The 21,250-nt window shown below is 43.1% G+C and overlaps 1 protein-coding gene across 1 annotated transcript in view; it reads right to left on the bottom strand.

The window, feature by feature from the left end:
* The window catches only part of LOC141985902 (cytochrome P450 4V2-like), a 29,017-nt gene that overhangs the window by 1,340 nt on the left and 6,427 nt on the right, over positions 1-21,250 (bottom strand). Inside the window, exons 2-9 of the mRNA XM_074950082.1 lie at positions 18,798-18,883; positions 15,930-16,120; positions 15,398-15,467; positions 12,361-12,487; positions 10,926-11,117; positions 6,795-6,897; positions 3,325-3,459; positions 2,336-2,515 (exon numbers count right to left, since the gene is read on the bottom strand). Of these exons, the coding sequence (XP_074806183.1) occupies positions 2,336-2,515; positions 3,325-3,459; positions 6,795-6,897; positions 10,926-11,117; positions 12,361-12,487; positions 15,398-15,467; positions 15,930-16,120; positions 18,798-18,883 (1,084 nt within the window). The remainder of the gene's footprint in view (positions 1-2,335; positions 2,516-3,324; positions 3,460-6,794; positions 6,898-10,925; positions 11,118-12,360; positions 12,488-15,397; positions 15,468-15,929; positions 16,121-18,797; positions 18,884-21,250) is intronic.

Here is a 21,250-nt window from a genome sequence, read left to right as displayed (position 1 = left end):
AAAAAGCTGTGTGGTAACTTATAATGGTGGGTCCTTTTTCTGTTTATAGTCTCTGAGGAGAAAATCAAAGCAGCTCTGCATAGGCAGTCCAAGTTGCTGGGAAATTCACAGGAGGCAGGGAACTCTGCAACCTAGAAAAACCTTGGTCAGGAGGGAGAGAGTCATGAGTCTCCACCCCAGAGATGTGATGGCTGAGGAGCTGGAAGCCTAGAGTGGGTGCCCTTGCTGATCATAAAGGGAAAACATATGTGCAGTTGCTTTGAAGTCTGACAGTGTCTCTCTCCCTCCCTTCAACCCCTTCTCTGTACATTGTCTGTTCAGACTGCAAGCTGCCTAGGCAGGAATCTTTATGCCTGTAAAATACCTCAAACAATTTGGGTGCACTGGAAACAATAATTAGCCTGATTATGATAAGTTAGATCCTCTTTCAATGTGCAAAGATCTGATCAAGAGTAAAACGTAATCTTTGGCTTTGTTTGTTTGATTTGGGTTTGTTTTTTTTTTAAATTAACTTCATTTGTATTTGGACTCCTAAGAATGTCTACTTTGTATTGCTGACAGAAGAGTCTCAACAACTGTTGCTGAGAGCTTTGCCTGCAATTGTGCTTCTGTCATTGGGACTGACCCATTCAAAATGGAATGAAATCCTGAAAATGAAATGAGATCAGAACAACAGAAATTTGCCTTCCTCTCAATACTTTGCATCATTCATAGATAATGTGGTAGAATAGAACCTCCGGAATAAGGATCCACAAAGAAACAGTTCCTTTAATGTCACACCAACTATATACTACATACAATTCTCCAAAAGTTGTTTATTTCTGATCCTACACAACTGTGTTAGGTGCTTCAGAGAAACAAGTGCAGACACAGTCCCTTCCCTGGACTGCTTACAAGTTTTAGGAGCTCAGTGAACACCCCAGCAGTTACTGCAGAAGACTGAAAGGGGGTCTTAAATTTTCTCCTCCAGGCTGCAGTCCACCAGTGGTTGGGATCATAGAATAGCCAGCAAACATATCCCAAGGGGAGGGAGAGAGAGAGTGGCTCATGCTGTTCCCTAGTGAGCTGTCATGGTGTCTTTGAGTGGCTCTGAACTCTGATGGAAACCATGCCCAGCCCTCTTGAGACAGAACTGATTTTAGCATGACACATAGTTACATGTGGATCAAGTCCCAGTAAGGACGAAACAAAGTAGACTCTGAAGAACCCCATGGGAAGAAAGAAAATGTAAATATTACATCAGTCTGAAGAATGAGGTACCAGTAAGAATTGCACTGCCTCAGTTATTAAGCACACAGGATTACATTTCCATTAGAATGCATAAGCTCTGCTGTGGGTACTGCAGCAAAGGTATCTTCATCTAACCAGTCTTAGTGGTAAGTTCAATAACCAAGTATGAAGGCTATCATGAGGCAACCTTGCATGGGGCATGCTACACAGCACCCTCCAACAGCAGGCTACAGCATGACAGGTGCCCCTGCCTCAGTTTCCCCTTTTTGTTCACCCATGAAACAGTCTCTCAGTGTCCAATACAAAGCCCGCCATTCAGAGTAATTTATTCAAATATACCAGTGCATTAATTCCCCCAAAACTCTTGTAGAAAAACCATTCTTGACAAACCCACAGTAAGCATAAAGGTACAACTATTTTTCCATTCCCCTCTTCATGGACAACACCTCCAGGTTACCCACCTGGGAGTCAACAGCAGCCCTGTGTTCCCAGACCCTTTGACTCCTGATCTAGGTGGGGCCTGCTCTCCAGGTAATGCACCAGAGAGTGACCAGTCTCATGATTCTTCCCACAGCTCCCCCAAGTCAGGTCTCCCACAAGAGAGCTCTCCACAGCATTCTATTCCCCAGGTCTCCCTGTCTGGGAGCCCTACCCCTGCTCAGGGAACATCCTTCCAGAGTCCATCCTCTTGCTTCCAGGCTCAGCTTCCCCTGGCCAAGCTGGATCTTTCCTTTTTGCCTCGCGGCCACTGCCCAAGCCTTCTGCTCATCAGGGTCACAACTTCAGTCAGTTCTCACCAGCAGTTCTGTTCCTGCTCTCCTCAGAACTCAGCTGTAACTACCAGGTCTCTTGTAGCTCTCCCAAGCAACGCTTGACAGCTCTTTCCTGGTGCTTCCTGTCTCTGACTCCTCTCAAGCTCTGATACTCCATGCCTCTGGCTCACCATGTCTCCTTCCCTCTATGGCCCAAGTATCCTCTCTTAAGTCTAATGGGGAGGAGGGGTCAACTAACCAGTCTCAGGTGCACTGATATCTTCCTTCATAAAGGGCCAGTGTCAGCCTCCCAACAGAGGCCTATTACACTTTTGTTTTTATCACCTACGTACCAATGCAGTTTCTGGATCCAGCAGAGAAGGGCACATACGCATATATATGCCTTCCACTAGAATTCTCAGGGAAGAATCGCTCAGGCCTGAATTCCTCAGGATCTGGGAAAACCTCTGGATCTCTGTGCAGTGCATAAGTAACAATGACTACCTCTGTACCTTTTGGTATCTTAAATCCTCCTGCAAAAAAAGAATCAACAAGCCGCTGAAGTAAGTGGCTTCCTGTAAATGGACAGAAAGCACAAAAACGGTTCTTTACTTATGCATCACCGTGACAGCAGATACCTCTCATACCTAAAAATGATGAATACAGACAAGGCTGAGATCTACTACCTGTAAACATCCACAAAACTAACTCATCCTCCTCCTTCAAAACTCTCTTTTGCAGCGAGCCCTTCAAAAACTTGACAATGTCTAGACCAGGGGTTGGCAACCTTTCAGAAGTGGTGTGCCGAGTCTTCATTTATTCACTCTAATTTAAGGTTTCACGTGCCAGTAATACATTTTAGCATTTTTAGGTCTCTTTCTATAAGTCTATAATATATAACTAACCTATTGTTGTATGTTAAGTAAATAAGGTTTTTAAAAATGTTTCAGAAGCTTCATTTAAAATTAAATTAAAATGCCGAGCCCCTCAGACCAGTGGCCAGGACCTGGGCACTGTGAGTGTCACTGAAAATCAGCTTGAGTGCCACCTTTGATACCCATGCCATAGGTTGCCTACCCCTGGACTAGACTACTGTTGTGCTGACATAAGAGGCTAACCTGCTAACCAATAGTGTCTTATTGCTTTCTTGTACTCCACATTGGTCTGTCTGTATCCATCTGCTCTTCCTTGTCTTATATGTAGATTGTAAGTCCTTTGGGACAGGGAACATCTTTTTGTACTTTCTTTGTACAGTAGTACCTAGCCTAAAAGGGTCCTGGTACATGGCAGGGGCACCTACGCACTATGAAAATAAAAAATAATAATAAATACTACTACTTACTAATATGGCAATCTTCACTTGTGGTGCGGGCAAAGGATGGAACAGAAGGGAAGAGACTAAGGGCTTCTTTAATGACACACTCAAGATACCGGAGCTTCTTAAGGTCATCCATTGTGACAGGCCGGTCAGAGTTCCCTGATCAGAATGACAACAGGGGTATGAGAAACAACTGTCCTAATCAGACTAAAGACACAAGCTATCTTAAGGGGCTCCCAACTCTCTTAAATTCTGACAAAAGTACAACTCCACCACTGGGCTTACGTAACCTTTGAATGGGCTAGAGTTTACATCATTGCCCTTCTCCAGTGCTTAAAAGAACCCAGCTCCCATCGAAAAGCACCTGGAGACCCAGAATTCAGTCACTGAGGATTTTCAGCTAGGATTGCACAAGATCAACCTCCCCACATTCAAATCCAAAAAGAACAAAAGGAATGAACTTAATTCTTAAGTACCAACTTTATAATGACAAAAACATAATAATAATAATCATAATAGTCATAATAACAACTTAATTTCTACATCATAACATGGCTCCTTTATAATCCACATACATGATCTTCACAATTAAACATAACAGAAATAAAGAAGACAAATTAAATCTTAACAGGTCAGTCCCCACAGAAACACAGTGATAAGAAACTCAGAGTTCCCAAAAGCTAAGGTAGAATTCACCTGAGTCTCAGTTACAGTCTGCTGAGTTAAAAGCACTGCAGCAATAAATTCTTTCCTCTTGCTTGCAGAAACCTCCAACTGGAATTCATGCAGACTGTTCCTCTTCCTCTGCTGCAATCACTCAGTTAGCTAGCATGGGTGGCGGGTATAATAGGCCAGGGGAGGCTAAGCCTCCCCTAAGCCAAGCCCTGGCCCTGCCCATGCTCCACCCTTTCCCCAAGCCCGGTGCTGGGGATGGCTGGGGTTCCTCCAGCTGTGGGGGTGGGGGAGCTCAGGGCTGTGGCAGATGGGAGAGGTGATGAGGCGGGGCCTCCTGTGGAAGGGGCTGGGCTGCGTAGCATCCCCAAAAGGGGGGCTCACACTAGTCAGCTAATTAATTAAACGAGCACTCACTTTAAGTATACAAATTAAAAAAAACCTGCTGCAAAATACTTCAGAATTAATGACAACAGCCTGCTTTCAGCTCCTGTGTCTCAGCTTCTTCCAACCCACACAAGGAACGTGGTCTTTTGTAAAGCAGCTGCCGTGACTACTAGCCCTCACGGAGTTTGAGTCCAGTAACAGGGAACATTTTGAGCATACCCAAAATTGCCACCCACAATTCCAGAAACTTCTGAATGTGGAGAATTAATTGGGCATTTGCCTAGCAACAATGACCCAGACACAACTCATTCCTACCCCCTACAGATCTCTTAAAGAGATATCTCCCTGTTAGGCATGTGGGTTACACTTATGAGTTTGAATCATTTGTCCAAATATTTATTCTTGTGATTTTCTTCAACTACAATTATTATTATTAAGCCTACAATTTAATCATGGGTATTTTTAGTAAAAGTCAGACAGGTCACATGCAATAAACAAAAATTCACGGTGTGATGCTCAGTACCTCAGGGGAAACACCCCGCATCCCCATGTTCATCCTTGTAAAATGACTGCGTGGTATCCAATGCAAAGTTTGTCATGTCAGGTGTCTTTGGAAGGCAACATGAGCATTGTTGTTATACTGATGTTATAGTAATTGTTGTTACAGTAATGTTATAGTAATGTTATAGGTTGTAATTTCATCCATTTCAGTTATGAGGCTGAAAATGTGTCTTCATGGCTTAAAGTAAGCCCAGGCAAAAAGTCCCCAAGAGTAGAGGGGCAGTTCACACCTCATCAGGGCATGTATGGGACAAACCCAGCCCAGCCTCACAGGAACAAAGGACACTGGCTTAGGCAACAACAAAGGATCTGTTGGACTTTCGAGTGAGTCGCCCCCCTTCCTTTGGTCAGTTTGGGACTGTGATGAGGTAATGCTCACCTGACTCGGGGGACCGGGGGGAAGGGGCGAAGCCAAGAGGGAAGAAAGAACATGATAAAAGAAAAAGGAAGAGACATTTGCCATGCTCTTCCTCTCTCTTCTACCTCCATCTATAGACACCACACCAAGCGACTGAAGCGCTGATCAAAGGGGAGAGCCTGGCTGAAGGGCAACCAGCCAGCTTGTGGTGAGACGCATCTAAGTTTGTAAGGGCACTGAAAGTGTTAAGATCAGCTTAGAATGCGTTTTACTTTTATTTCATTTGACCAAATCCAACTAGTTATGCTTTGTCTTATAATCACTTAAAATCTATCTTTATAGTAATAAATCTGTTTGTTTATTCTACCTGAAGCAGTGTGCTTGGTTTAAAGCGTGTCAGAGACTCCCCTTGGGATAACAAGCCTGGTACATATCAATTTCTTTGTTAAATTGACGAACTAATATAAGCTTTCAGCATCCAGCAGGCATAACTGGACACTGCAAGATGGAGGTTCCTAGGGTTTGTGTCTGGGACGGGAGATATTCGCTAGTGTCATTCAGTTGCACAATCCAAAGAGCAGCTTACATGCCAGAGGCTGTGCGTGAACAGCCTAGGAATGGGGGTTCTCACAGCAGAGCAGGGTAAGGCTGGCTCCCAGAGTCAAGAACTGGAATGACCTAGCAGATCATCAGTCTAGATAACACCAGAGGGGAACGTCATGGTTGGCCTGTCTGTGACTTTTCTATATACCCCTGACTAAATCTTAGCTGGGAAAGTGGGACGCTGCTCTGGGGGGAGAGGCTAGGGGGGCATTGCTCAGGGAGGGCAGGGGCCAGTGGCACCAGCTGTTGGGGCTACCACGCAGCAACTGGTCCAGCTGCCCTCGGGGCCACCCACTCGCTTCTGCTCCCACCACCCCCAGGACCACTGCTCAGGCAGTCCCCGGGGCCAGCTGCTCCAGCCACTGCTGGAGCGGACCCCGGGGCTGCCCCAGCAGCGAACAGTACGGCCGGCCCAGGGGCCACCCCAGCACCTGGTTGCAGAGCTGCTCCAGCAGTGGCTGGAGTGGCTGTCCCCGGGGCCAGCTGCCTGGGTGGCCCTGGAGTCAGCCACACCGGCTGCTGCAGAAGTCAAGGAGGTCATGGAAAATGAAGGAATCCGTGACTTCCGTGACCTCTGGGATAGATTCAGAGCCCTACTGATTATTTTTATTGCAGTAGTACCTAGGAGCCCAAGTCATGGACCAGGATTCCATTGTGATAAGCGCTGTACAAATATACAACAAAGAGATGGTACCTGCCCGAAACACTTTGCAATCTCTGCGATCTGTCATACTTCCCTTAGCATCAAACCAACTACCACTGGCGTGTCTTTATACACAGAAGAGTTACAGCATGTACAGTGGCACAGCAGGTGTTTATTTTCCTTTATAAATCTCTAGATAGAAATGACTATTAAACCATATACTGTCAGTGCAAACTTACACCTACAAAGAAGCAAAGGATAGAAACTAACCAAACACTTCATCCAATTCTCTGTGAACTTTCTTCTGGGCTTCCGGATGACATCCAAGTAAGTAGATGGCCCAGCTCATAGCAGCAGCTGTTGTATCATGCCCCTAGAAGTACAGATTTACTCAGATATTCAGATCTCCATTATCCTCATGAATATGAAATTAAATATATTCAAGGAATTAGAGATATTTTAGTGATGTAGCCTAACTGTACAGATACAGAGTAACAGCCGTGTTAGTCTGTATTCACAAAAAGAAAAGGAGTACTTGTGGCACATTAGAGACTAACCAATTTATTTGAGCATAAGCTTTCGTGAGCTACAGCTCACTTCATCGGATGCATACTGTGGAAAATACAGAAGATGTTCTTATACATACAAACCATTCAAAAATGGGTGTTTACCACTACAAAAGGTTTTCTCTCCCCCCACCCCACTCTCCTGCTGGTAATAGTTTATCTAAAGTGATCACTCTCCTTACAATATATATGATAATCAAGTTGGGCCATTTCCAGCACAAATCCAGGTTTTCTCCCCCCCCCCCCCACACACACAAACCCACTCTCCTGTTGGTAATAGCTTATCTAAAGTGATCACTCTCCTTACAACGTGTATGATAATCAAGGTGGTCCATTTCCAGCACAAATCCAAGGTTTAACAAGAACGTCTGAGGAACGGTGGTGTTATCAGGAAGATCACCAATGGATTGTAGTTTCCTCAGGAGTCAGTGGTGTCTCGAAGGTAGCTGAGAGTGCTGGTAGCGTAGGGCCTGAGGTGATCTTCCTGATAACACCATTCTGGCCACTATGGATGTAGAAGCCCTCTACACCAACATTCCACACAAAGATGGACTACAAGCCGTCAAGAACACTATCCCCGATAATGTCACGGCTAACCTGGTGGCTGAACTTTGTGACTTTGTCCTTACCCAGAACTATTTTACATTTGGGGACAATGTATACCTTCAAATCAGCGGCACTGCTATGGCCTCACAGTATGCCAACATTTTTATTGCTGACTTAGAACAACGCTTCCTCAGCTCTCGTCCCCTAACGCCCCTACTCTACTTGCACTATATTGATGACATCATCATCATCTGGACCCATGGAAAAGAAGCCCTTGAGGAATCCCACCATCAACCTCAGCCTGGTCCAGTCCACACAAGAGATCAACTTCCTGGACACTACAGTGCTAATAAACGATGGTCACATAAACACCACCCTATACCGGAAACCTACTGACCGCTATTCCTACCTACATGCCTCCAGCTTTCACCCTGACCACACCACACGATCCATTGTCTACAGCCAAGCTCTGCGATACAACCGCATTTGCTCCAACCCCTCAGACAGAGACAAACACCTACAAGATCTCTATAAAGCATTCTTACAACTACAATACCCACCTGCGGAAGTGAAGAAACAGATTGATAGAGCCAGAAGAGTTCCCAGAAGTCACCTACTACAGGACAGGCCTAACAAAGAAAATAACAGAACGCCACTAGCCGTCACCTTCAGCCCCCAACTAAAACCCCTCCAACGCGTTATTAAGGATCTACAACCTATCCTGAAGGATGACCCAACACTCTCACAAATCTTGGGAGACAGGCCAGTCCTTGCCTACAGACAGCCCCCCAACCTGAAGCAAATACTCACCAGCAACCACATACCACACAACAGAACCACTAACCCAGGAACCTAGCCTTGCAACAAAACCCGTTGCCAACTGTGCCCACATATCTATTCAGGGGACACCATCATAGGGCCTAATAACATCAGCCACACTATCAGAGGCTCGTTCACCTGCACATCTACCAATGTGATATATGCCATCATGTGCCAGCAATGCCCCTCTGCCATGTACATTGGGCAAACTGGACAGTCTCTACGTAAAAGAATAAATGGACACAAATCAGATGTCAAGAATTATAACATTCATAAACCAGTCAGAGAACACTTCAATCTCTCTGGTCACGCGATTACAGACATGAAAGTTGCGATATTACAACAGAAAAACTTCAAAACCAGACTCCAGCTAGAGACTGTTGAATTGGAATTCATTTGCAAATTGGATACAATTAACTTAGGCTTGAATAGAGACTGGGAGTGGCTAAGTCATTATGCAAGGTAACCTATTTCCCCTTGTTTTTTCCTATCCTCTCCCCCCCAACCCCCGTTCCTCAGAAGTTCTTGTTAAACCCTGGATTTGTGCTGGAAATGGCCCACCTTGATTATCATACACATTGTAAGGAGAGTGATCACTTTAGATAAGCTATTACCCACAGGAGAGTGGGTTTGTGTGTGTGGAAAAAGGGGGGGGGAGAAAACCTGGATTTGTGGTGGAAATGGCCCACCTTGATTATCATACACATTGTAAGGGGAGTGATCACTTTAGATAAGCTATTACCAACAGGAGAGTGGGTTTGTGTGTGTGGAAAAAGGGGGGTGGGGGGAGAAAACCTGGATTTGTGCTGGAAATGGCCCACCTTGATTATCATACACATTGTAAGGAGAGTGATCACTTTAGATAAGCTATTACCAGCAGGAGAGTGCAGTGGGGGGAGAGAAAACCTTTTGTAGTGGTAAACACCCATTTTTGAATGGTTTGTATGTATAAGAACATCTTCTGTATTTTCCACAGTATGCATCCGATGAAGTCAGCTGTAGTATTTATACAAATACTTGTAGTATTTAATCAAATAAGTTGGTTAGTTTCTAAGGTGCCACAAGTACTCCTTTTCTTTTTGTACAGATACAGAAGAAAAGCTAAGAATATATGAATCCATGTAACAATCCAGTACCTAAGATTGACTGGAAATAACCAGTTGTGTAATATGATGGATGGAGACTAATATGGGGGGTGGGAGGGGCAGAATCATAATGTTAACAAGCAGAAGTCTCTTTGCCATCCCTCTTCTATTACTTAGCTAGTCTATGCTGACCCGGTGAAGGGTCTTCCTCTGCATTCAGACTCTGAGGAAGAGGTTTGCTATTACTTCCTTTTAGACATAAACTGGTTGACTCACTAAATCTCTCTGGACAGTCACAATAATTTAAACACTATACAGTAATCTTAAAGTCACTATTTTCCCCCACAGTCAATTGTTGGAGGGACATTTACCTTTCTTCACTGCTTTACAATGAAATATAAAGTATATAAGTTACTCACTATTATCTTTTTCATCATGGGACTGTAAATACAGTATTACCATCAATTACCTCAAAAGGGCATAGGAATATAATTTTCCTAAAATTATATGTTATAAACATAAAACTGATCCAGTCAGGCACTGTATGCTAACGAAAACAAGGGAATGTTCACTAGCAACAGATTTGATCAATATCTTAATTTTAATCAAATTTGCTATAATCAAGGCCCAGATTAATAGTGACCATGGTACAATTAATTCCATTGCCTCTGGGAATAAAGAGTTACACCAGCAGAAAACGAGCAATACAGCAGTGAATCAGGCCCAGTGCGATCACTTCCAGTTATCCTGTGTCACAATGGATATAACAGTAATGGAAAGGGACTAAAGACAGCTGTCAACGCGATTAGTAGCATGGAGAGATTTCAGTGTGGGAAGAGATTAGCACAGTTCATATCAGGTGCAGCAATTTCTTTATTTCTAGGTATATATCTATCTAGTCTAGGTAGGTATTATACAGCTTCCTCACTAAGAGCCTGATCCAAAGTCCATTCAAGTCAACAGAAAGAGTCCCTTTGACTTGGATAGGCTTTGGATGAGGACCTACGGGTCCAGGCCTGCAAACCCTGGCCCCTGGCAGTAGTTCCACAATAGTCATTGGACTATTGGTGTGAGTGGGGAGTGCTCACTTTGCAGGACTGGGCACATAGTTCTGCCAGTGGACTTTAATCCTGACTTGGAAATGTGCAACTTTCCACCACAACATTGCAACTCACAATATTGAAGATTTCTTGCTCTGGATATATTTTTTGTTCTGAAGAATGAGATTCTATATTGCAATATGTGCATCAGGCTCTTCTTACATTCCTCCTACACAATTACAGTTATGACTGAATAATAAAAGTAAAGCTTCTGTTCCAGTAAGAGGAAAACTTCAGTTCTATAACAGATCTCAAGTTCTGAAAGTCTACAGCTCTTTGGGGTACCTCAAACATGAAAGTATCCACTTCCTCTCGAATATCCATGTAACTCAGTCTGTTCCCTTTGTCATCAGTTGCATTCAGAAGCATATCAAGAAAAGCTCTTCTCTTTTTGGATCCACTTTGTTCACATTTGCCTTCAAAGTCAGTTTTATGTTGTTCATGGTTCTTTATTTCATGGGATTTTTCTGCAATAATCTTTAATATAAAAATGTATACATAGATCATGGCTTAAATTCCACAATCTAATGATGTGTGGCCCCTGTTTGTATATACTTAAAAATAATTTTTATCCCACATATTTAAAAATTCACTGTATCCCTGACTCTATACTATGCATTGGTTGGGGGTAGAAAGGGACCTATCCCATCCCCCTAGTACTTGTTTCGCTATTGCACATTGAGATTGCACTTGTCCATGCAGTGAATCATATATATTCTGAGGTTTTATGTCCTGCTTTTTCACAAACAGGCTACTTAGAAGTATGCACCTAGTGCTACAGACAGGAACACTTTGTTGACTCCTTGCTTTGATTGTTCTTCATTTCTGAGCCTCAGCACAGTGCTGCTGCCTTAGCAGGCAACATCACAAAACTGTATAGTAATGTGGCATTGCACAGAATGCAAATCAACACCAAAAGGATGAAGAATCCCATTCAGATGTGGTACCTGAGTCTCCTGGCCTTTTCACTGGTGTAACTCCATTGACTGCCATGGAGCTACAGTGATTTAAGGGCTGATTCCTGCGCCACTGAAGACAATGGGCATAGGGAATGACTCTAAATGAGAGGAAAATCAGGTCCTGTGACTGAACTTTCTTCTTTAAAGGGCAAATTCTGGTCTCAGATATGGGTGCACAGCTTCCATTAACTCAACTTCCTGTCACCACAGAACCTGGTCTTTAGGTAGTAATCACTTTGTATTGCTTGATTGAAACAGATTTAAAAATAAAGGTAGGGCAGTTTTTAAACTCTTTATTTAAAGCATGGAATAATAAAGAATGAGTCTTAGCATTTGCAACAGCTGTGATTTTTAGAGCTGTTACAAGACTAATGGTGAAGTGCTAGATTATTTTAAGCTGTTCAGTACACTGTATGTTAAGGGAATTAAGATAATTTTCTGTGGCTTCCCCTCCTCCCCCAACTAAAGTATACAAGTATAAATGGTTCTACTATTCCCATGTAAGCGTTACCCTTTAGCTGAAACCAACACTCAGGCAATAGATTCTAAGTTATCGCGTCTTTCCCTTCAGGGCATTCCTTCAGGGCCTAAATACTATAAACATTCTGTTTTCCTATCCCAGACACATCTCTCAGATAAGGTGATGTTTCCAATGGTTGAATGCCCAGCCACCACATTCACTATCTGAAATCTCTATATTTACTACAGTATTTCTCTCCTTTGACTGGGACACAATAAAAAAAAAGGAACAACATGGTTACATTTTCAGTAAAACTGTGAAGAATCTTGAGACTTCTATTATGTTCCCTTCCTTCTTGGAACATAAGGTACATCAAGTCAGACCAAAACCAAGGACACCTCTGTCTCTGATGAAGGACGCCACTCATCCTAGGGTAACAAAAATAACATTAAATTATAGTTATTTCTGAAAAACATCCCCAACACATCCACAAGAGCCTAACAGGGTCTAAATTTCCTGGTCCTGGACACGATGATGTAAGTACCATCTGATGTTCCAGACACAATCATTTTGTCTACTCATTAGGGATGCCATCAATCCACTTTTTATTATTAATTACAATGCTCAGTATCATCTATCTTATTTTTCACATTTGTTTGGACAGAAATGCTTCTGTCAGGTTGTGACAGGAGTGGTCTGTCCCCTTAAGGGTAGTAGGGCCTAAGGATCATCCCACCTCTGTCCCATGGTGTGGCCCTTTTAAGGTTTGGTACCCAAGAGTCTAGGAAAGTGGCATAAGGCAGATATAAGGAGAGAAGAAGAGGTTCAAGGAGAATAGTCTGTATTTGAGGAAAACCTGTGCTTCTATTCCTTCAAGGGGCCAGAACCAGGAGCCTTGCAAAGAAAAGGTGGGGCAAGGCTCCTCTCTCCCAACCAACCGGAACCAGCTCAGGGAAAGAGGGCTGTATCTATGCTGCTGCCTCCTCCCTCAGAAGAGGGAGACACCAGCAGGACAAGGTGACCTGCTGAACCCCTGGAGCCTAGGGACTAACTGGAGAAAGAGACTAGGTGAAGGAGAAGGTGGTTGAAAGCAACAGCTGGACTGTGCATGTTACTTCAGACCATTAAGAGGCACTGTGGGCTTCATGTGTCCCAAAGGGAACAGCTTGATAGAAAACCTCAGCCACAAGGGAGAGAGCTGTTAAGACCCCATAGCTTTTGGGGAAGCTATGTAAACTAAATAAATCTGAGCCCAGGAGAAGAGGAAATGTTTAAAGACTCCAGAGGCGAGTGAATTTCTTCTGAACTCCTATAGAGAGAACTGCGGGAAGTGTGCCTGTAGGATCTCACTGTGCCACAAGGGGAATTGCATAGCCCTTTGCCACGCAAATTAAATCTATTCCCATCTAAAAATCAGTATTAATAAAAAAAAGTTTGTCACTATGAGAAAAGAACATGTGCCCCCATTTTCTCTCACACAGGTATATTTCTGTACTGGCTCTGATGTCAGTGGGTATACTGAGAACAAAAGGTTGAGGGTTTTTTTAATTAAATCTAACAATTTACATGACCTTTCCTCCAATTTCAACCTCTCCACAATTCAGAAGCATAAGCAATGCCATCTGATAAACAAATTATGGAAAGAAATTCTGCCAGGACAATTTTTCAGTGAGACCATCACACAATTGTGACTAAATAGAAATTGTGGAACAGAAGTATTAGCCTTGCCCTATGAGGGGTTTGGCCCAGGCATTTGTAACATAGCTTCAAATATTTTACAAAACCTAAGAGTCAGTCACAAAAGAAATCATTGTCATAGAATTTAAGGCCAGAGGGGACCACCATATCATTTAGACTGACCTCCTGTATATTACACGCCACCACCACCACCAACACACTAAACCCAGCAACAGAAATGAGACCAAAGTATTACAGCCCAGAGGAGACTAGACTATTATGAGCCACAGAGAATAACAGGTATTGCGGTGTACCAGTGCCAAAGGCCCATGCAATGGCAGGGAAATTAATAAATGAGGAATACCCAGGTAATCCTGACATGTGACCTGCCCCCACATACTGCAAAGGAAGACAAAAACCATCCAAAGTCACTGCCAATCTGACCTGCGGACAAGTCCTTGCTGACCTCATATATGTGACCTTAGCATGTGAGCAAAAACTATCCAGCCAAGCACCTGCGAGAGAGAATGCTTAGTACCACCTCAAAGTACTGGCCCTCCCCGTCCAATAGTCCATCTCTAGCTGTGGCCATCTCCGATGCTTCAGAGTAAGGAGACCAATCATATCCTCTCTGAGCCTTCTTTTTGCTACGTTAAACAAGACAACTCTTCCAGTCTCCTCTCATAAAAGATAGACTCTCCATTCCATTGATCATCCCATTAGCTCTTCTCTGCACCTGTTCCAGTTTGAATTCATCTTTCTTGAACATAGATGAACAGAACTGTACACACTATTCCAAATGAGATCTTACCAGTGCCTTGTACAATAGCATCAACACTTCTCTATCTCTAGTAGAAATGCCTTGCCCAATATAAACTAGTATTTGATTTGCCTTTTTCCGCAGACACATTACATTAGTGGCTCATAGCTATCATGTGACTGAGGGTTGTTCAAATATAATCTTATACAACCTTTTAGGGTCTGATACTCATTTATCTCTGGCAGCATAAAGGAACCTTGAAGCAAGAGTAAATTAAAGATGCACCCACTTTATGCTATTAGAGTAGTATAAACGGACTTTGGTGCAAATGAGAATCAGGTACTTTAACTCCAAATTAGGCAATATTTTATGTTGATATATATGCAACATGCAACTCCATTGAAGTCATGCACTGTAGCACTGCATCTTGCATACGGTTTTTTTTTGTTTGTTTGTTTGTTTTTTGGTCTGGTTGATTTTTCTGGTTTTTTTACAGTAATGCATCCTGGGTGCAAAACATTACCATTCTAATCAGATAGCATTTCACTCCCGCTTTGCACCAGTGGGAATGATTGTACAAGGTGCAAAGCAACAGTGAATTGGGCCCAATGTGCTATGTGGATTCAATGTCCCACCCTCCAGAGAAGGCTCAAAAGAGCCATGGTGGCTATTCCAGCCAACATTAGCCATGGAGAGACTGAACTGCAACTGAAACCTGTTCACAGGTTGGAGCAGCTGGCCTTGTGCAGCCATTATAGAGGTCTCCTCTGTGCATGGACAGCTTCCATAGGTTCTACCATTGTCCTGACACCTTACCTCCATATACAGCCTCCCTCAGCCCCACAGATAAGCAAGGGAGGACCAAGGTGGCACAGAATGCCTTGTGCAGGTCTACGCCTACTTATAAACAGCACGGACATATTCAGAATCCTTATTGTTCTGTGCACCGACATTCTTGCCCATCGCAGTTTCTAGAAAAAGAGAAAAGATAAATTTACTAAAGTTAACTGGGTGAAAAGTCAAATTCATTGACAACATACGGCCAGGTGTTGCATGAAAGCATTGCAGCCATTTACATCCTCATCTTATGGCATTTCTCTTTTTTTAGAATGTGTACTCTCTTTGTGAGTCTAGTCCTAATATCCCTATTCCTTTCATTCTCCCTCAGTTTAGATTCCATGTCCCTGTTTTACCCCATGGACAAAGGATTCTCATAACACAATATTTGATTGTTCAGACAAATACAAAAATAATTAAAATAGAAAAGACGCATTCAGTGTAGATAATGCAGAAGTATTGTTACAAGACAGGCAGGGCCTTTTTGTTAGTTATCTCAACTAATGAAATTGCAGCATTGTAACTGCTGTACTTTTAAGTCTCCTTATCATTTACAGCACTTTTATAGCAACTGCTGAATCATCACCAGGACTTACCACAGATTATATCCAGGGCACAGAGAGTGATGTCTAGAAAGCAATCAAATGGCTCTTTGTCAACGTGCTTTTCAAGTTTATCAACCAAAATATTGGCTTGTTCATTCATAACTTCTAGAAAATCAGCTAAGATTGTGAAGTGGAATGTGGGAGTTATCATTTTCCTTCTGGAACACCACTTATCTCCAGTGCTAAAAAGTAAAGCGTTGGAAATTAAGTACAGTATAAACAACTCATCAAAAAGGTAATAATAAAACGCTTGAGTAGCTACATCTTGTAGACAGGTCCTTAAAGCTAATATTTTAGAAGGTGGCCAATGTAGTCTCTCTGTCAGTCCATCTTCATTAATGACACTGATAACTAGCTCTAATGATTTGTAACATTTTAATACATAAATTAATGTCAGTAGTTGCAGCCAGCACCAATCACCATAAGGGGCAAAGTGGAAATACATTTTGCTACAAAACTCTTCTAATCATACAGTGCTACTAACAGCTTGGTGCTAACTGTAGCTGCTGCAAGATAAATACTGTGAACAAAGTTAGGCACTTGGGGTGGAAGTGGGTGAGGAGAAGGGTAAATAAAAAGCCCTTGTTAAATATTTAGTATCCCAGCCCTGGCTAAGCTTGTCTTCACTGATAATCGTAAATGGTGGCTGCCCTCATTTTTCCCCTATGTAGAAAAGTGAGGGTTAGGGATAGTTATAGCCTAAGCAGCCAAGAGAGATGAAGCAACCACTGGGAGTGGAGCAGGCTCCAGTGGTAAAAAGGGAGAAAGGTTGGCTGGGAGAAGGCCTAAGAACAGTCATGGTTACAAGAAGCCCAAGGAAACGGAAGCAAGTAGTCTGAAGGAGCAGACCTTGGTGACTGATTATAGGATCCCTGGGATGGAACCCTAGTGTAGTGGGAGGGCCTGGGTTCCCCTATCAGCCACTGCAGAAGGTGGCATTGCAATGTCCTGTTCCTTTAAATATTTGGGTGCTCTGCACTCGTTCTTCCCAGTGCTGAGCCTCACTTCAGTTTCGATTTCTTGTTTGCTGCCAGAACAAGGAAGCCATCACAGCAGGCATGTGTTTAAATCAGCTCCCCCCACACTCCCCCACCCCGCCATGTCTATGTCCTCTGCTGGGGCCAAAGATAATGGACATGAAGCCAGAGAAGGAGACAAGGATTACAGAGCCCTGAGAGAAAGGTGTGAGGATAACAGGGCCCAGGGGTGAGGCTGAAGGCCTTGTTATGAGGGCACTGGGTTTATCTGTAGGACTTTGTTTCCTGGGAAGGGGTGGTCTTAAATTGTGACCTGGCCAGAGGGTCAAATCACAGGAAGAGATGGACCACTGGAGGACCAGAGAGGACCCAGCAGCAAGGTGAGTAATGGGCTCTCAGAGAACCTCTGGACGGGGAAAAGAGCTCTTATCCTGTGGCAAAGAGCTCATTTCCAAGCAACCAGGATTCTGCTAAAGGGTCCTAAATCAAGAAGTTTTGACAGAACCATATTCTGTCAGAATCTGCAGTTCTGTCAAAATTGAAACAATTTGCAAAACTGGGCGGATTTCACCAGAGTTTTGTTTCAAAATAAAACTGGGGGGAAAAGTTCTGACCTAGCTGAAATGTTCCATTTTGACACTCTCAGAATGAAATATTTTGATTTTTTTTTGTTTTGAAATGACAGTTGATCTCTACCAAAATACAGTCAGTTAACAATGCCACTTACCAACATTTACTTTCAAATACTGTGGGAGATTTTGCTGATTAATATTGTTCATGTATGTAACCATATTGAGAAATTATACCATATACAGTGTTGACTTGGATCCCACTGACTTCAATGGAAATAAGGGAATTTGGCTCATGATCATAAGACGATGAGCCAATTTATGAAACAGCACTTTCCAGGAGGTAGTATGTATTACCCCTTAGATTGCACATGTAGATAGGACAATCTCTTCTGATCAATTAGCAGTAAACAAGGGGTATAGTCCACATTCATTCTGGGCATGAATTACCTCTGATAAAATATAAAAAAAATTGTTGAGAGGCTTTCTAGGGGTTTTCAGTGTCATAGATCTTGAGCGTTATAGCTAGGAGGGTTAGTTCAGCTGCATCAGTTTTAAATATGAATCCTTTAATCTAAGGCAGTAACCAGCAGGCGTGCCCCCAGAAGTTCTTTGCATGGTATGCACCACTGAATTACTCTCACTTGAACTTAGCATGGTGTCTACATATTCACTTTTTTAGCTTACATTTAGCAGCAAAACAGACAACTAATAAAAATAAAATTTCAGTAAGTGGCATTGCGACCCGATTATGGGGGTGCAGCACTGCTCGGGTTTGGCCCAGCAGCCCCTTCCTGAGGGGTGCAAACAGAGCTGAGTTCTGCTCTTAGAGGCACATGGCTCCCATTGAAGTTCATGAAGGTGAGTCTGAGCACAGCTGGGAGCTAGATCACTAAGAGTACTTGTGTCATTTGTGTGGGGATACTAATTGATTTTCCTAGATTATAATTGGCTGGTATTCTTTTGTTGAAGAATTGAAGGTTTTTTCTATCAATTATGAAAACTCGAGCTCTGTGCATTTGAGTGAGGTCTTGCTACACCATTTGCTCTAACGTCCCATTCACATTCTTCACATCACATGACCTTTTCAAGAACTGCGGTTTTTTCTAGGCTCTTGATAGTGGCAGAGAGACCCCATTTTAGAACACTACAGGCCACACATGTCTCTTTGGGCATCTGTTCTTTTTATTCAAATATTTATATCATAACTGAGTTATTCTGCCTATTTGCAAATAAAATGTAACATAGTTTTAAAGCAAATTCAACTTTGCATAACTTTAAAGGGACATGACTCTATTTGTATATTACAATACCTTGTTAGAAGTCCTGTGCCAAGCCATGGTTGCAGAAATTTGTATAGATAGGATTTTTCCATGTGCTTCGAACTGTTTAGAATAACCTACCAAAAGAAGAAAAGATGGAGGGGAAATCTCTCGTTAGATGAAGTTAGTAAAATTGTTTACTCATTCTATTTTGCAAGAGGACATTTACAAGGTATGGCCAAAACAATGACACACATGACTCAGTCAATAAAGCTAGTCTGAAAACTTTGACAGAACCATTTTCTGTTCAAAACTGCAGTTCCATCACAACTGAAATGCTTCAGAAAATCATGTTGATTTCACTGAAATATTATTCTGGAGGGGAAAATGTATTAAACGAGTTCCGACAATGTCTTGTTTTGACATTTTGGAGAGTAATATTTCAGTTTTTCATTTTGAAATGATTATTATAGTACAAAATTTAAAAAAATTGGACGTGAACATATATTGTAATATCAGTTAAAAGGTCAGAGGAATGAAACGTTAGTCCCGTTTTTTGGCTGGATTGTCATTAATGTAGCTGCAAAATTGCAAGAGTGGCTCTAGTGCAGGCAGGGGAGTAGCTCAGAGTGCAGTCAGGGGGGTAGCTAGGGGTTGTGTGCTAGGAGGGCTCCCCTACAGTCTCTGTTCCCTGAGAGCAAAGCAGGCTGGGAGCAAAGGAGCTTCAACTCCTGCACCACCAGCAGCAGACGATGAGGGAACACCGCAGCTGCCTGCTTCATGGCACCAGCCAGAGCAGCAGCTGTCCCGTATTGCCCGGCTCCGGCTTCCCGCCTCCAACCTGGCCAGGCGACAAGGACAGAAGGAGGTGTGCGGCGGGGGTGAAGCTGCCCCAGGACTGCCCTGCTCTTGCAGAGTAGTTTCCGGGGGGGAGGAGGGGCAACACCCCTTTGCCTCCCAACTCTACCCAGAGGCTCAGGGCTTCTGCCCCATGGGGAGCACCAGGGCATGGAGCTCTGGGATTCAGCCCCGCTGCTCCTGGCTTCAGCCCCGTAGAGGGCACTGGGGATCGAGGCTTCAACCCCTCAGGTCCTGGCTTCAGACCTGCGGGATGTGCTGAGGCTCTGACTCTGGGTTTTAGCCATGGGGCAGCACAGCCCTCTTGAAAGGGTTCACAGACCCCCTGTTGAGAACCGCTGAGATAGACTGTCCAGGATCAAATCCTGTAGAGAGATTTCTTTGTATTCTTTGCACTTTATTAAATAAATGCTATAAAATGTATCTCACCCATATATCACTTGCTAATAAGAAAAACTGTACCACGAAGATGATAGCACAACACTAATGTTTGAAAACTAGTGGATCCTTAACACAGTTGTTGGATCATATTAAAGAAGTTCTGTATTAAAATCACAAATGAGTTTGATTCCCCATAGTTTAAATTCCAGGGTATTACTAATTAAGAGGTCTCTTGGGTTTTGGTACTGTTTCTCTCCCTCTATGTGTGAAACTTGCAAGCTGCTAATTGTGTTAGTACATTCTAAGACAGAATCTGTTCTCAAAGCAATTCACAGAGACTCAAAGCAATACTCTAACAACAGAAACAGCACCCAGAGACTCCCCGCCCTTTTGTTGTATTAACAATTGTGATTAAAATAGAGATAGAGGATGTATGTGGACGGATGCTTGGTGTGGATAACAACTGAATGATCAGGGAGGTGCCAGCCTAAGAATCCAGTGTCCATCGGCTGAAGAAGGCGTCAAGTGGAAATAACCAGAGGACCCCCGGAGGGCAGACTGGAATCCACCCAACAGCCTCAAGAATGGGAGAACCAAAGAACAAGATAACTTCTTGGAGCCGTCAGGAATGTGCTATCTGCTGATTGATTCAGCAACAGCATGATGAAGCAATTCCCATAGACTGGCATAGGAAGAAATTCCTATAAAAATAGACTCTTAAAAAGTGAGAACTTTGGGGTCTGATTCTGCAAACCAACTTCCAGGAGCATCAGATGAGCATCTGACAAGGCCCTGCTCCCTCCTCATGTCCAGGCCACCTGGCCAGTGGCTTGGCATGAGCAACTCTAAGGCTGGTAACTATGATGACAACCTTGCAGAACCTCTGTGTGTGTGTGTGTGTGTGTGTGTGTGTGTGTGTGAATGTGTGAATAAATATGAGATTGAATGGAATGTTATAGCTATAACTAACTGCTTACTATGATAACAACCTTGCAGAACCTGTGTGTGTGTGTGTGTGTGTGTGTGTGTTTGTATGAATGAATGAGTGAATAAAGATGAGATTGAATGGAATGTTATAGCTATAACTAACTGCTTACTATGATTCTTTCTGTATTCACAATAAATGTGGTATTTTGCCTTTTTCCCTTTAATAAGATCCTGCTGGTTTTTAATTTATTGGTACAACATTTTGGTGGAGAATTGCGAAAGGGGGAATATTGGTAAAAAACCTCAGTTATTGTAAATATTGGTGTGCACACCGCCAG

This window comes from Natator depressus, chromosome 4, assembly GCF_965152275.1.
Source record: "Natator depressus isolate rNatDep1 chromosome 4, rNatDep2.hap1, whole genome shotgun sequence".
NCBI lineage: Eukaryota > Metazoa > Chordata > Testudines > Cheloniidae > Natator > Natator depressus.
Note: the sequence above shows the minus strand (reverse complement) of the source record. Positions and strands in the feature narration are given on the sequence as shown.